Source organism: Takifugu flavidus, chromosome 1 (assembly GCF_003711565.1).
Source record: "Takifugu flavidus isolate HTHZ2018 chromosome 1, ASM371156v2, whole genome shotgun sequence".
NCBI classification, from domain to species: Eukaryota; Metazoa; Chordata; class Actinopteri; order Tetraodontiformes; family Tetraodontidae; genus Takifugu; species Takifugu flavidus.
In genome coordinates, this window is record NC_079520.1 from 23,101,435 (window position 1) to 23,117,586 (window position 16,152).

At 38.4% G+C, this 16,152-nt stretch overlaps 1 protein-coding gene across 2 annotated transcripts in view; it reads left to right on the top strand.

Moving 5' to 3' along the window:
* The window catches only part of ryr2a (ryanodine receptor 2a (cardiac)), a 95,375-nt gene extending 83,373 nt beyond the window's left edge, over positions 1-12,002 (top strand). For both annotated transcript variants that reach the window (XM_057032746.1, XM_057032755.1), the window contains exons 98-114: positions 1,537-1,740; positions 2,256-2,561; positions 3,595-3,665; positions 3,746-3,887; positions 4,019-4,105; positions 4,256-4,504; positions 4,731-4,861; positions 5,656-5,698; positions 5,918-6,051; positions 6,337-6,397; positions 6,707-6,853; positions 7,629-7,763; positions 8,965-9,121; positions 9,506-9,570; positions 9,700-9,800; positions 10,117-10,168; positions 10,643-12,002. In XM_057032746.1, coding sequence (XP_056888726.1) covers positions 1,537-1,740; positions 2,256-2,561; positions 3,595-3,665; positions 3,746-3,887; positions 4,019-4,105; positions 4,256-4,504; positions 4,731-4,861; positions 5,656-5,698; positions 5,918-6,051; positions 6,337-6,397; positions 6,707-6,853; positions 7,629-7,763; positions 8,965-9,121; positions 9,506-9,570; positions 9,700-9,800; positions 10,117-10,168; positions 10,643-10,738 — 2,181 coding nt within the window. In that variant the 3' untranslated portion in view covers positions 10,739-12,002. The remainder of the gene's footprint in view (positions 1-1,536; positions 1,741-2,255; positions 2,562-3,594; positions 3,666-3,745; positions 3,888-4,018; positions 4,106-4,255; positions 4,505-4,730; positions 4,862-5,655; positions 5,699-5,917; positions 6,052-6,336; positions 6,398-6,706; positions 6,854-7,628; positions 7,764-8,964; positions 9,122-9,505; positions 9,571-9,699; positions 9,801-10,116; positions 10,169-10,642) is intronic.
* The last annotated feature ends 4,150 nt before the right edge of the window (positions 12,003-16,152 follow it).

Sequence of the window (16,152 nt, forward strand, 5' to 3'; positions counted from 1 at the left end):
GACAAATTGTTCTTACAGTTCTTTCTCAGTAGATTATATAATCAATTAAAGTCCATCAGAGTTTTAAATAGACAAGAGAAAAAAGGCATTTCATTATAAGGGCTTCTTAAAATCTAAATCCCATCTTCTTTTACTCATTAGCATTGCCTCTGCTCATATTAGACCGTTCAGCACTAATCAAGCTGTCAGGTGTCAGCCAAGTATCTTGTGGAAAAGGACCTGAAATAATTAATGTTCTCCATTTGGGCAAGAATAGTTTTTTTGACTTGGAAGCCAGCTTTTTCTCACTAAGTGTGATCTGCTGTTTTAAGCTAAACTGAAAGTCCTACAGCACAGAAATGCCCTTTGAAAATCTAACATGTTGCTCCAAACTCCTGGAACACCCTATACATAACAGACCAAGTCATGCCCATACATCTCATGTTGTTGCGAAGACTTCCGTAAACCAGTGTGGAGTAGAGCTGGTCCACTGTTCCTCATCCGTGCTCCTACTTTTGAATCTGCGGTTTGACAAGTTCGAATCCCCAGTAGTTTAAACACATCTGTGGTTTTCTTTTTAGGCAGAGGGAACAGAGATTAAGTCATTTCCATGGTCCTTGATTTCATTACAACAGCTTTTCACCCCTTTGCTCCATTAGGAGTATCAATTGTCTTATCTTGCAACAAGCTTGTCAAAACTATAGAAGCCTCTCGGATGAAAGATGAAACATGTTGTAGTGTTTTCCAGCAGTCAGCAGCTGAATGAGAATCTTTATGCACATATGTTAGTCTACTATAACTACTTCGCTAAAATGGAATTTCAGTAATCTTTTAACATTTCCCAATTGGATTGCACAGAAAAGACTTGGCTGATATGTGATTGTACCTTAGTTTATTGAGCCTGGGTGGTATTGTTTATGATATGTAACACTTTAAAAAAAAAAAAATTAACATGTACACCTGACATGTACATACAATTTCCTACAATTATTATTATTACTGGAAATTTTTAAAAATGTGCTTCTATCATCCCTGCTATTGCAGTCATTTTGGAACTCATGCTGGCAAACCAACCACATTTTTAATTATATCAAACAATCTGTCTGTGTGTGATATTGCACTCTCCCATCACAAGAAGGTTCTGGGTGTAGCATGCAATTTTAACACAGAACTTCATCCAGAACCTTTGTGAGAGGTAACAGGGCCACCCACCCCTTCATATCAGACTTCAATAAACATTAATGCCTAAACACATTAAGCAGTTTTGTTTTAAGTTCTTGTGGTTGACTGTTTTGTGAAAACATAGTTACCAACCATAGCTAATATCACTGGTCTTTCTGTTATTTTAACCATGCAATAGCAGTCTACAGTCAGATTATAGGTGCTGTACTACCACCTACAGGACTGATGTGTGCTGCCCTGTGAGAATGGAGGGGTACCTTTTAAGCTATAGATCAAATGCTTAGGTCACATCTAACTATAACTACTTCCCACTAAGCAGAGAGATGTTAAGTTTAATAAAGAGGATATTTCAGCCAATCATTTTATCTCTTTCAGGCACTTTCAATGAAGAATCTGAAAAAGAAGATAAATAATAAAAAGAACATCACAGTGAAAGACATGATGACCACCCTGGTGTCCTTCTACTGGTCGGTGCTGCTGGGAATACTCCATGTGGCCTTCAGTGTTGTTCGAGGATTTTACAGGATTTTCTCCGTCGCCTCCACAAATGACCAAGTACAGGGGGCCAAGACCATCAAGGTTACTGTTGTGGCAAATCAACACTTTACAAAGGAGAACAAAAGTTTTGTGTAAAATATTTTTCTAACATAATTAGCAATAAAATGAAGCAGGAGTCATGGAAAAAGAATAAGAGAAAGAGGAGAATTAGCCACTGTGTTAACCACTGCTCGCTACTTTGTAGTTTTCAAATGTCATTGATTTAAAAGGCTAAATTTCAAACCAACATGTTATTTTATATTTTTACTGGTAATTACAAATGAACCAAAATGAATTTTGGTTGTAGCAAAAGAAAGAAACTATAAAATACAAGCCATTAACTTTATTTTTTCCAAAATGTTTCTCAAGTCCAAATTTGATGCTTACTTCATTTAAAATCAATCAGCTGATTTTTAAAAATCTATATTTATTCATGGTTATGATAAATTCTTAAACAGGCTCAATGTTAAGTTCTTTAGTCCCATAATCCTTTTTTTTTTTTTTTTTTGCTAATCCGTGTATGTCTTCTGGAGTCTGTAAATTGTCTATTGATCCAGGTGTCGGAACTTGTGGCCACTATGCCCGATCCCACTCAGCTGGTGAAAGGTGCAGTGGAAGACCAGGACAAAATAGCCTGTTCTGACTGTAACACACTGGAGGATGATGTGCCTGCTCTAAGAGTCCACACCAGCGAGACCGAGCTCCTGTCAGACATTTTTGGCCTTGACTTGAGACGAGAGGGGGGGCAGTACAAGCTCACCCCACATGACCCCAAAGCCAGCCTGACTGAACTCCTCACCTCTCCTATTACGGTCCCAGATGCATCCACAGTAACTTCTGCTGAACTCCAACATAACAAGCAGGTCAGTTCATCGATGATTTTTGGCATAAAACATCTTATTATTTTAGATTATGAATAATACAGAATACAACAATACTATGTGACCTTTAAAAACCCTCAAAAGTTTGTTTTTGAGTTAAGTTGTACTGATGTCAAGTGGATAAGGGTCAGTAACTTGGTTGTTTAGTTCTTTATTTGTTCAAGTGAAAGCTTTATGGTCAAGACAGTGGAGGGTTTTCTAGGTACCATCTATTCTTTAAATTATCCCAACATCACATATTTATAAACAAAGACAGTTACAAATGGCAGCTAGACAGACAGACAGAAAGGCAGATGGACAACTTAATCAGGGGGAAATTAACTTGTCACTTGTCAACACAAAATGGGCAAGACAAACTGCACACAATATGTACAAATATGTATTGGATAAGGTGTACCAGGACAGCCTCTCCGTCACCTTCGTGATGAGGTCACAGCGATGGGTCTGTAATTGTTCAGCTCTGTTGGATGTCTTGAGCACCGGGACCAGCAGTTTGTTTTCCACATCACTGTGACTCAAAAATTGATCAATCAATACCAAAGGAAATAAAGTTTTACACACATAACACAACAAAGAAGATTATATTTATAGGGAAAATAATCATGCTTTTGATATGAATTCTAATAAGTTTCTTGTTTGTCAGTCCTTTTATTGTTTTAAAGTATCTGGAGGTACAAGATTTTATTTTATTTTTTATGTTTTATGACCCTGGGGTTATTTTAACTCTACCGATCGCAGCTTTCCTTTGACTGGGTTTCGCACCCCTGACACTTTACTCCCTGAGTTCAACAACTCAATTGCTGGTGTCTGCATGTGGTTTTCAAGTTGAGCAGTGGCATAAAGTTCTCCAAAGGGTCTTTAATGGCCCACTACATTCAGCTCACTGTCAGAGTTGCAGACCTCGGGTCATTAAAAACCAGAACTAGTTCTAGTTGTTATGGTGCAGTTTAAACCCCGAAGCAGGTTGCCAAAGAGATTGTGTATTTCTGCTTTTTTCTACAATTATCTGTTTCAGTCTAAGGACTTTCCCTCAGACGGAAAGGAAGCGACTACAGAGATTAAAAATGAAGCAAAGAAAATAGCAGGGTGTGTTTTCTTATTTCAAGTTTGACATTGATTCATAATATAAAGTATAATTGATTAACTGCTTATTGCTGTGCCTTCAGTGGTGGACACATAATGAAACAACAGAAAAACAAGAAAATAAAACTTAAAGAGAGAAGACAGCACATCTTTAAATGTGAGGAACCTGACCTGCAGGAGTCTGCCATCTTCAAGAAGATCGTGGCCTACCAACAAAAACTGCTTGTACGCCGCATTTTTGAAATTTCATGTTTCCACAGTTTCCCCTTTCCCACGTCACTTTCATTAAAAGAAAAAAAAAATGGCAAGTAACATCCCCAAAAAAACAAATATGTTCTCATTTTTATAACCTGCAGAACTATTTCTCCAGAAACTTTTACAACATGAGAATGTTGGCACTGTTTGTAGCATTTTCAATCAATTTCATCCTCCTCTTCTATAAGGTAAATTTTTATGTATTCTCTTTGTAATTCCTATTATTAACATATGAAGAGTGTTCATTTTGTTAAATGGGCATTATTATTGTTGCTATTATTGTTTTTATTATTTCTTTTTAGGCTAATCCAGTTGCAAACTCATACTCTCTTCCCTAGGTTTCAACATCATCATCTGCGAATGAGGAAAAGAAAGTAGCGATCAACAACAGCCAGGCAGAGAGCAGCAAGCAGTGGGATTCATGGGCAGGAAACGCTGTAGACATGAAGGAAGAGGTGATGAAGCCTGTCACTGTCCACTTTGTTCTGCAGGAGAGTAGTGGATACATGGAGCCCATGTTGTGCATCCTGGCCATCCTGCACACGGTCATCTCCTTCTTCTGCATTATTGGATACTACTGCCTTAAGGTGGGATATATGAAAGAATGAGAGGACAATAAGGAGTTAAATAGGGAAGAATATCTGGGGCTCAGGGGTGACTGTCATTTGTAAAAAAAATTAAAAAAATAAAATTGGGAGTGCTTTAAATCCCAAGTTAAATTTAAAACAAATACCCTTATGTTTTTATTTTTATTTATTTTTTAAGCTACTGTTAGGCGATGTTAATTTTATTGCATATGCGTTTGCAATGTAGGTTCCACTGGTGATCTTTAAACGGGAGAAAGAAGTTGCCCGGAAACTGGAGTTTGATGGGCTTTACATTACAGAACAACCATCTGAGGATGACATTAAAGGCCAATGGGACCGACTAGTCATCAACACGCAGTGAGTACAGTAATAAGTAGATCAAAAATAGCACAACACAATGAATTTAACTAAGGATTTGGGATTGCAGAAATAATGAATTCAGGGTTTTAGAAGCTTGTTTGGCTTTAGGTCCAAACATCATAGGATTTCTTCAGGTGTGACTTGTCACCTATCACCTTCTGCTGAGGTCAGCATGGTGGGGTTGTACCATTCTAAACATGACACACAGGAACGCATTCTCACACACATACACACCCTAGGTATGTGTACAGCTATGTACACATGAGCACATTAGACATGTTATCAGTTTTGCATATTTCAAATTACGCAGGTTGCTTGGTTTGTTTTACAAATGTTAACTGCATTTGTGAACTGTTTCTTTGATGAAACATTTGGTCTTTTATTATTACTACTATATACCAATTCTGCTTGTTTTGGACAGGACAAATTGAGATAGCAAAGTACAAAAACAAAACAATATAGGGCATCTCAAATTGTTATCATCAAAAACTTCAGTTACTTATATTATATGCATACATCACAAACAAACTGATATAGTTCAAATGTTTGTTTCCTTGAATTTTCATGAGCAGTTTTTTATTTTTTTATTTATTTGTTTTTTTTAGATAAATAAGCGGATGACAGTTATCTATTATCTCAGCTACCCTTAACTGGACTCTTGTTGAATGTTTTGGGTTTAGGCGTGTTTTTCACCTGCTCACAGATACAGTGTATAAATGAAATAAGTAGAAAGGATTTAACAAAAATGACTAATATTTAGATTCCAATCCATGTTTTTTCTACTTTCTTAGGTCTTTCCCCAACAATTACTGGGATAAATTTGTAAAGAGAAAGGTGGGTGTATTTTATCTGTAGTATTTTTAACACGGAATGTTAATGAAAACTTTAACTGCGATTTCTTTAACTAGGAGAAGTGGTTGGATTTAATCAGTCTTGATTTTCTTTCCTGAAAATAATTAATCAGTTCTACAGCGATTGCTTTTATGTGGCAGATGAATTTTCTACGGACAATATCAGATAATCAAGCATTGATGTGTTTGTCCATTACCCCAGGTGATGGATAAATATGGAGAATTCTATGGTCAGGAACGTATCAGTGAGTTACTGGGAATGGACAAGGCTGCTCTGGACTTCAGTGATGCTCATAAAAAGAGGAAGCCAAGAAGAGACAGCTCTCTGTCTGCTGTGTGAGGAATAAGAATAAGAATAACTGAATGATTTCAGTCAATTTCATGACAAAGCACTTCAAAATAGTCAATATTTATGTTATGTTAATTGTTAACTTCCTTTTCATATTTTCTTATTATTGACTTCACTATAATTGAAATCAAATTGTTTATGTCATACTGATAACAGGCTGTGTATTACATCATATATTATATTACAATTACATGTACACATTCATATTAATATTGTTATTATTAATAGGATGTTTAACATCTTCTTGTTTAAGGCATTTCTTTTGTTTGCAGGCTAAATTCAATTGATGTCAAGTACCAGATCTGGAAGCTGGGTGTTGTTTTCACAGATAATGTACGTAAAACCATAAAAACAGACACCTGTTAAGCCTTTATATTGACAATATATGGCCATGAAGGCAAATCACATCAGTTTATTGCAACTGTTATTGACAATGTTACTGCATAATATTTTGTTTAAAGTGAAACAACATTTATATTGCTACATACATTATTTTAAATAAAATATATATATGCATCGCCAGACATTGACCAAACATTTATGAGTTAAATCTGTCAGTGGATTCCAGTTGAAAGGAATACAGGTATATTCCAGTTTGTAGCATTATAATTCTCATTCTGTTCTGTGTCATCCTTCCTGCAGTCTTTCTTATATCTGGCATGGTATATGACAATGTCCATCCTGGGACACTACAACAACTTCTTCTTCGCTGCCCATTTGCTTGACATTGCTATGGGCTTCAAGACACTGCGCACTATATTGTCCTCAGTCACACACAATGGAAAACAGGTAAACAATAGAATACTTAGCTCTGATACTGTCGATACAAAGAAAAATGCTTTCGGACAAACGTACCTACAAAGCCATCAATAGACAGAATCTTTGATGATACAGCGGTGCATTAAGGCTATGGCGTTGCACATTTAATATTTAAGGCACTTTATATGAATAATGCTTTCACGCTACCTGTTGAATTTTTATCCTGACTTTTCTTGATGTGTGTATCAAATTAAAGGAGAATGTGATGTCATTATCAACCAGTACATCACTGCCAATATCTCATCTTTTAATTATGCGTCCACAAACTCGCATTCAGTTTCAGGGTACTGTACATTTGACTTAGATTTGCTGAGGCAGGGCTGGATGATATGATGGAGTGAACTCGCAATACACTGAATGTTTTAGAACAGTTATCCAATTGGTAACTCAGAGTAGTGCCACTAATGTTTGCTATTGAAAAATAAAGACTGTCATTGAAAACAACCCTGGAAGATGAAGAAGTTGTGGTAGCAAAAAATAAAACAATTTAAGAACTTTTCCCATTTCTTTTTATTTTTACTTCTCTTTTTTTGCAACTTTGTCATTTTTTCACAACTGATTTTTTTTCTTTCTGTGTTTTTACATCGATGTTTTTCTGTTGTTTCAATGCCAGTGACATTTCTAAAACACCTTTTTCAATGTCCTTACTTTTGTAAACCACATGCTCTAAAGAGTCGAAGAGCTGCAGGTGAATAGCAATTCTTCCCTAAATACGAGGTACTAAATATCTACTGTCGTCTTCTAGCTGGTGTTAACCGTCGGCCTCTTAGCAGTGGTGGTTTACCTCTACACTGTTGTGGCCTTCAACTTCTTCAGGAAGTTTTACAACAAGAGTGAAGATGGAGAACTGCCCGATATGAAGTGTGATGACATGCTGACAGTGAGTAAAAGTCCACTCAAACTAAGGTTTCATTGTGAAAATACGTTGCGGCATCAGCTAAAGAAGCAGCTTCATGGACACCTATGTTAGCAGTACCAAGTTCTCAGGAAGCTTTGGATTACCCAGATTGGCTGATAGATGGTTCATTTCCCTGAAGAGGCTTACTCATTCTTGGCCTGTTCATTCAAATATTGTGAGTATTTCATGGTGTCTCTCAGTAGAGGGGAACAAACACCATTTATGGGTTGAAAGTTACGGGTCAGAGCCGTGTTCAGCCACAGGCTGAGCTTCTGCTGAGCTGCTGTGAGATTAGAATGTCTTTAGTTTGTCCACTTCTCAGCTTATCATCTATTAACAGTAGAGGAATAACAACAATGTGTGTAGCAAAGTGCTGTTTAAAATGATTGATATTGATTTTGCAGGAGCTCAGCTGATCTTCTACTATAATAAAAATACATTGCAGGAAACACGCAATATGACTAAGTCTAAAGAAACGTATGAAAGGAAGAGACCAACAATGGGAGGATCACTTGTGCACATTTAGAGGTGTGGCTCTGTCACTAACAGCCATAACTGCCCAGTTTTACCTCCGTAAACTTTAGACCTCCTGACTAAATCTGCAATGAATTACAGCTGCGTCCAGGCTGATCTCTCCTGCCTACGCTAGTGAAGTAAATACTATATAAGGTTTCATTTGTGGCAGCTTCTAAATGTGGGAGGGGGTTCACTGAGACTTGGAAACTTCAGGCTCGTGCACACATGCGAACGCACAAACAGCGATGGTGTGTTGGGGGTTGTTAATCCCCTGTGCTTAACCACCCATAGCATTCCATGGGTCTCCTGTCTTTCCTATTAAGGGTTTGGGTGGCAGCTAAGGCCAGTTTACAGGAAAGGAAAGGTGACAGAGGCTTCATTAGGTTGAAGAAGGACCACTGGCCCCAGAGGAATTCCTGTGTCTCCACTTTTCCTTTTAAAAAATCATTGAAATAAGACTGACAAAAGGCGAGTGTTCAGCTATTTCCCCCACTACCAGATTAACAGCAACTCCATGTTTTAGTAGGGACTTTACCTAGAATGGTTATTTTCCAACTTTGTGTAACACCATAGAACAACTTTCAACATTAATAATGTGAAGTGGACCATATCCAAACATGTTCAATCTACAATTCGGACCTTGTCTGATTTTGCTGTGTTATTCTAGTGCTACATGTTCCACATGTACGTGGGAGTCAGAGCAGGTGGTGGAATCGGAGACCAGATTGAGGACCCAGCTGGTGATGAATATGAAATCTATCGAATGATCTTTGACATCACCTTCTTCTTCTTTGTCATCGTGATCCTCCTGGCAATCATCCAGGGTGAGAGTTCCATTGGACCTATCCCCATCCCCCGCAGGCATTCTTTTCAGGAAATATAAAGAAAAGTCTGAATTTTCCAATTTGTTTACCTTGGAGCAGGGGTGCCCAAATCCAGTCCTAGAGGGCCACAGTCGAGTCGGGTCTTCTGTCGTCCCAGGTAGAAAATGCCTCATCTAAGGAATGTGGGATGCTGGGTGAAAGCAAAATCTACCTGGAAGGTCAGAAAACCTTGGTTGCTGCACCTCTCAAGGACCGGATTTGGATAAACCTGCCTTAAAGCATCTAATTTTGAATAAGAACAGATCATTTATAGAGGTTACAAGTGTAACAATAAATGCATCCCCACCATTTACGTCTGTACTTTCTGTGGCTTGAAAATTAAAGGGTTGATCATTGATGCTTTTGGAGAGTTGAGAGATCAACAGGAACAAGTGAAAGAAGACATGGAGGTGAAAATATGCACAAACCCACACACACACATTGCTCACCTTTGTTTATTTGCTATTTCAGATGAACATTTCAGCCAGTTTGAGGCTGTAAATAGGTTCAGCTGTTTTCCATTCGTTGCTTTCTTTCAGACCAAGTGTTTTATTTGTGGAATTGGCAATGACTACTTTGACGCAGTCCCACATGGTTTTGAAACACACACGTTACAAGAGCACAACTTAGCCAACTACCTGTAAGTATATGCATCTGAGGGAAAGTCACAGTAAGAGTGGGTATCTTGTTGAGCTTCACCTGTAACACTCTTTAAGTACTCCCTCGGAGAGTAAAAAAGTTTTAAAGTATTAAAAATCATAAATAATAACTTTAGACCTTTACTGACTCTACTAGCATGTTTATCTCGTGAATTTCCATCATGGGTATCATATCGTTAAATAAAGACAATGAAATTTATACGAGAATGAAATCACCAAAATATTGGTGGAAAAAAACAGCCTCAATCGCAATATTGTGAGTGCGTGTATGTTTTAAGGTTTGTATGTGTGTTTCAGATTCTTTTTGATGTACCTTATCAACAAAGATGAAACGGAGCACACCGGCCAGGTAATCCATCCAAACGTGCTTGCTAGTGTCGGACAGTGTCAGACAGCTAGCCACTAATCCATATAGTTGAAAGATTTCTTTCAATGTCACACAGCTGCAGCTATGTTCTCCCTCAAATAATAATTAAAATTAAAAATAAATCTTATGTGCAGTGAGATGGGAGGACCATCTCCTGTAGCTGACCGTCATCATGTGTTGTTGGTTTCAAAGTCCTTTGACCTTACATCTTATGTGTGAATAAAAAGTATACTGTAAGCAGACTGTAAATGTGAGGAAATATACAAAATGCAGTTGGAAGTAAGTGAGCAGATATCAGTAACTTGGATCAGTTGTATTAAAGTGACCACAGACAGGGTCAGAAGAGCAATTCAGCATTTAAACTCAGCATTTACGTTGAGACTATATTGTTTAGTCAAACTCATTTCTAAAATGCACCCAAGAGTCAGATATGCTGTACCTTATCCTTTGTTTTAGGAATCTTATGTGTGGAAAATGTACCAGGAGCGCTGCTGGGAGTTCTTTCCAGCGGGTGACTGCTTTCGAAAGCAGTATGAGGACCAGCTCAACTGATGTTTTCCTGGAGCAACTAAGTCTTCCATTCCTCACTATAAACAATGCTCTCTATATCCCTCCGCTCTCTTCAACCAAATCTCATTCCAAGTGCTTTGTTTTTGTTGTTTGTGTTATTGGTGTTTTATTATCACATGGTTTTTTTTTCAGGAAGTGGAAGAAAGTTGAAAATTCCTATTTTTCCCTTCATTTTTAGGATGTATCTCAGTTTTACTGCATGGGGCATGAATGTACAATATGTCAGGGATAGACACCACCTCATTTTCCTCTAATCTTGGTTTTGTTTAATTTGTGTGCTTTGTAATCACCTCTTGAAAGCAATACTAATGCAGCAAAAAATTTGTAATGATTGCACAAAATGTCAGTGGCTGAATTTTACATGAGCAGTGAGTCTTCTGAAGAAGGTGAGGTTCATGGAGTGACTAATTACCAGCTGTAAGTCGAGACAAATGTCAGACTAGGCTCATAGTGGAAAAGTAATAATTGTCCACAGGTGAAGGTTGGTGCTGATCATTGTTCATTTTGTGGAAACCACATTAAATAAGTTTACTTTACGAATCCTCAATCCTACTGTCCCTAATGCCGTTCATCCAAAGCTACTTCTTGAAGACACCTTTACAGGCTTAATATGCTTCAAAAAATGTCTATGTCATTATTTGAAATGTTAAGGGATTTTTTTTTTAGCGCAGACACTTATAAACACACACATGACACGCTACAGCACGTACCACTTAAATCACTCAAAGATTAACCTGTGATCACTGGCTGGTGACATATTGCACTGCCTGAAGTTTTAAATGTTTTTATTCCATGCCCTATTGGTGGAAGTTCTGTTTTTGTGTTCATCTATGTACTATGTACTAAATTTTAACAGTCGAACATTTGAAATAAATTTGTTTGTGGGATGACCCAAGGATGATTCTATAAACAGTGATAGTTGAATATGAATGCATTAGTGTGCCGGCATAAAAGCACCGCACTGCATGCAGGACTAAAAAAAAACTTTACTGACATACCGTCTTTAAAGTGCTGAATGATTCAATTTTAATGTCTTGAAGGACAGGGATCGACCTTTCTTTATGAAACTATTCAACACAAAGATTACAGACAGAATCTTTTTGGCTCCTTTGCTTTTCTGTCAGCAAACAGATCTTGCTCGTGCATGTGTATTATCACGCATGTTAGTCTGTTTGATTGTGTGCTATGTTTGACTATGTTACCTGTAGAACTTATCATTCTAAAACTAATAAAAGTGCAAACCTTTTTCATGACTTGAGTTTGAACACAACCACACACATTTAGTACTAACCATACCAACCATCTGCATATTTCATGAACTTTATAAAATGAAATCATATTTTGGAGGAAACAGTAATCTATATTTTCAGATCTGTTAGGAGTTATGATCATTTTAGCCGCCTCTGGATATAAAATGTGTTCTTAATTTAAACTCCTGTGCTAGAGCCCTGGAGCTTGTGGGTTTGCTTCATCATCACCTGTCTGTCTGTCTGTATTTGGTCCTTCTCCCTTTGGAGGCATGTACCATCCTGATCATGAGCCTTCCATTCGAAAGTTAATACTATTGCTCTTGTACATAATGCCAACCAACTGGTAATGGCGGTCCATGCACGCTTTAATTGCTAGGGTCTTATATTCTGCTTTTGTTTGCCGGATTGTCTCAGGGGCGGTTCCTTGGAAAGTGTAAGGTAAATATAATAAATAGACTCAGATATATACGGATTGGATAGGAGTGTAGATTCACTTGGAAATCGAGAGTTTTTGCTCTTTACCATGACAGACCGATACTGCTGCAGTCAGTCTCATGCTCCTTCCTTCCTTCACACATGAACAAGACCTCAAGGTTCTTAAACTCCTCCACTTGAGCCAGGGGCTCTCCTCTGACCTGGGGGAAGCCAGTCACCTCTTTCCAGTTGAGACTCATGGCCTTGGAATTAGAGGTGCTGAGTCTCATGTCAGTTGCTTCACATTTAGCTGCAAAGCGCCCCAGTGTGTGCTGAAAGTCCCGGCCCAAAGGAGCCAGCAAGACAACATCAGCAGAAAGAGGTGATGAACTCTGGTTACCAAATGGAACCCCTCCCTCCCTGGTTACACCTAGAAACTATGTCCATGTCAAGGGGAAGCCCTGTTGTCCAGCGTGCACTGGAAACAGGTCAGACTTATTGCTTGCAAAGCAGGCCAAGTTCCTGCTCTGGTCCTACAGGAACCATACAGCCTTTAGCAGAGGACCTCCCACAGGATACCACGAGGGACACGTTGGAATGCCTTCTCCATGTCCATGAAAGGTCAGGTGGGTGATGCTATTAATCACAACATCTGTTTGCCTGTAAGCAAACTGGATGTGGCTCTAGATCCGAACTGACTTCAGAACATCTGTGTGTTATGGAACATCTTATGTGGCCAGTAGACAGTAACAGCAGCTCGTGCGGTTTAGCAACAACCTCCCAAATTCCATGTCCTGAGTTTCCATGTCCTCGGGAGGACGACTGTAGTCCGGGTTGCACAAAGAAGGCCTCCTTCCTCCCCAGGGCGGTCTGCTTCTGAATGTTGATCATCAACCACTCAGAACCTCTGCTATACAAATATCATTTGTTATATGTGAACATTTTTTATATAATATATTCATGTGTTTAATATATCGTAATCTGTGTGTTTAATCTGTGAATGTGATCAACTGGATTTTGTTGTTTCGTCTACACTGGACTGATTTTGTTAGGATGCATTTATGCCCTTATTTCTTATAAATTAATTTATCTGAATTTGAATCTGAATTGAATGGTTCCAGCTATTCTTCCTCACTAGGTTCTTGTGGTATTTGCTCAGGAGGTCAACACTGGGGAACATCTTCCTGGTGTACCCAGGCAGAAGGCTTAGATGACTGTCATGATCTGCCTGGTGTGGGGAGGTCCTTGTCCTACTTACCCTCTTGTGTCTCACCTGTCCCTCACCATTTTCTCCCCCAGGGCCTGAACCTGCCTCTCTTTCCCTCCTTGACTTGGACTCGTTTGCTGATGCTGATTCACAGTAAGGAACTGTTAATAAATTCTGTGACAATAACAGTGATACAAAATCATTATTCCCTTAGTCTGACTAAAGTCAGACTTTACATGCACTTTCTATGTATCCACATTAGCTCAACTGATTTATTTTTTCAAGCTTTTATTGCCATCCAGAGTCAAAGATGATAACAAGACATCAGCAAAATAATCATTGTTACCAAAATCTTTATTTCCATTTCATATAAAGTAAAAGCAAGAAGGGAAAAGAAGGGGGAAAAACAGCAAGGAAATAGTGGAAAAAACAGGACAAGATGGTAAGTATATATATCCTATTATCACAATAGTTTAATGGAAAGGGGGATACAATTGAGCAATTATGGAGCAGGCATGAACAGTTATTTAAAATCAAACCTAAACAGAGGCTTGAGGATCTTTCAAGGTCTTCAGGAAAGAGGGAAACTTGTAATGTGTTAATGATTTCTCTCCAGAGGAGCTGGCCCTCGTAGTCCATTTCCAGTAGATTTGAAGCAGCTCCATCGATAGAAACTGTCTCTAGGAAGGTTTGAATCCATGTGCTCAGCCTCCTTCCAGTTACTATCCATGTCTTTTGGGTCAACAGAAAAGGCTGGACTGGACATGGTGCCATGTAATGGACATTATTTTTCTCTATATATTTCTCTCTCTGACAGTGATATCTGCAAAAATGCTTCCAACTTTATATTGTCTGAATTATTGAAAGGATATCAAGCAAAACATTAAGCATGCTAAATATGTTCTGTTAGTGAAACTTGTTTAAAACATGAAAATCCTTCTAAAATAACTTCAAACAGGGTCTGTAAGAAAGAGCCTCTTCTTACAGTGTTAACAAGTCATGCGTTGATAATAACCAATCAAGTCATTTAAACAGTGTAGAAACAGTATCAACAACTGATGCTGGAGGATTTTGTAACCAGGGTTTTGGCTGACTCTGAAGAGGTGCTCTGACCCCTGTCAGCCAGCTCCCTCTCCCCAGATAGACTCATCACAGTTCCACAGGAGAGAGAACTTAAAGAGAAGGTTGAGAGAGAGGTTTGACCAGGAAAAGCTGCAGGACCTGAAGTCACCTCCTGAGAGCACGTTCCAGCCAGCTGAGCAATTCCTCACCCTCCCTTTCACCTGAACGGGCACCTTCAGGGAGTCTGAATGACTACAGACCCGTAGCAGTGACCTCTCGTGACATGCAGCTGGTCCTGGCGGTGTGACAGTGCTCTGACCCATGACAGTTTGCCTTTCAAAACTAAATCACACTAAGTAAATAATCCTCTATAATCTCTTTTTCTTTATCTTGCTTTTGAATCCATGTGAAAAAATGCATCTTACTTTTAGCTTCATATTTAAATTGCTTTATATATGAATTACAAAATTAACAACTCGCACAAAATGCCTTTAAACCTCAGCTTCTCCAAATAAAGTCATAACAAGTGGGATTTATCCAGGTTAACAAAGGGATCAATGCTTTTTGCCTGGCTAACTACATGATCCACAAAAAACAAGAAAAATGACTGTATGTGGGGCTGCTGCTCACACGAAATACTCTTGTGAGTATGAAAATCTGAACACAAAAGGCAAAAGTATTATAAAGCTAACAGACCAGGGAGATAATCTGCCGATTCTGATTTACAACATGAGCTGGGTATAAAACCACCTCCCAACCCCCCATCCCACCTGCACCACTAAATTAAGAAAAATGCAAAGCATCAATGTATAAGTGATGCAGCAAGTCACACTACTACTGTTGCCTTAGGTCAGTGTTGATTTCTTAAACTGGTAAACCTAAAAAATACAAGCTACATGCAAGATCTAGTTTAATGTTTACGTAATCTTATTTATTTATCAGAAACTTCAAACTCAGAGAAATTGTGTGCACTGAGTCATATTGTGGGAATATAGTATAGTATATTCACCAAATGCTATAGAGGGTTTATAATCAAGTTGTATATGGTATATATGGTAAGAGGTCCGGTTTTATCCCACATCTGTCCTGATTTGTTCATATTTGTGCAGTTGTTGCAGATAGAAACTATAGCAAAACTATAAATATTTGTAATGATTCAGAGGTTTTAGTTTCTTTCAAAGGTTCCAGTGCAGTAAAACAAAAGCATCCATAGGCGGAGCCAAGTCTTCCAGTCCAGGAGTGGACAGTGTGAAGGACACAGTGTTGACGTCCTCACTGTTCAGCGTGCAGGAGAAGTACTGAGCCTCCCAGCAGTGTATCCTTATGGAAACTAAACTTGAGTGGTAAGGGCAGTCATTTTTATCTCTCTGCTCAATCAACTCTATTTTGTAATAGGAGCGTTTTGCATAGACTCTGCTTTGATATTCATCCACGAGTTGCGATATTTGTAATTGAAAACTGTG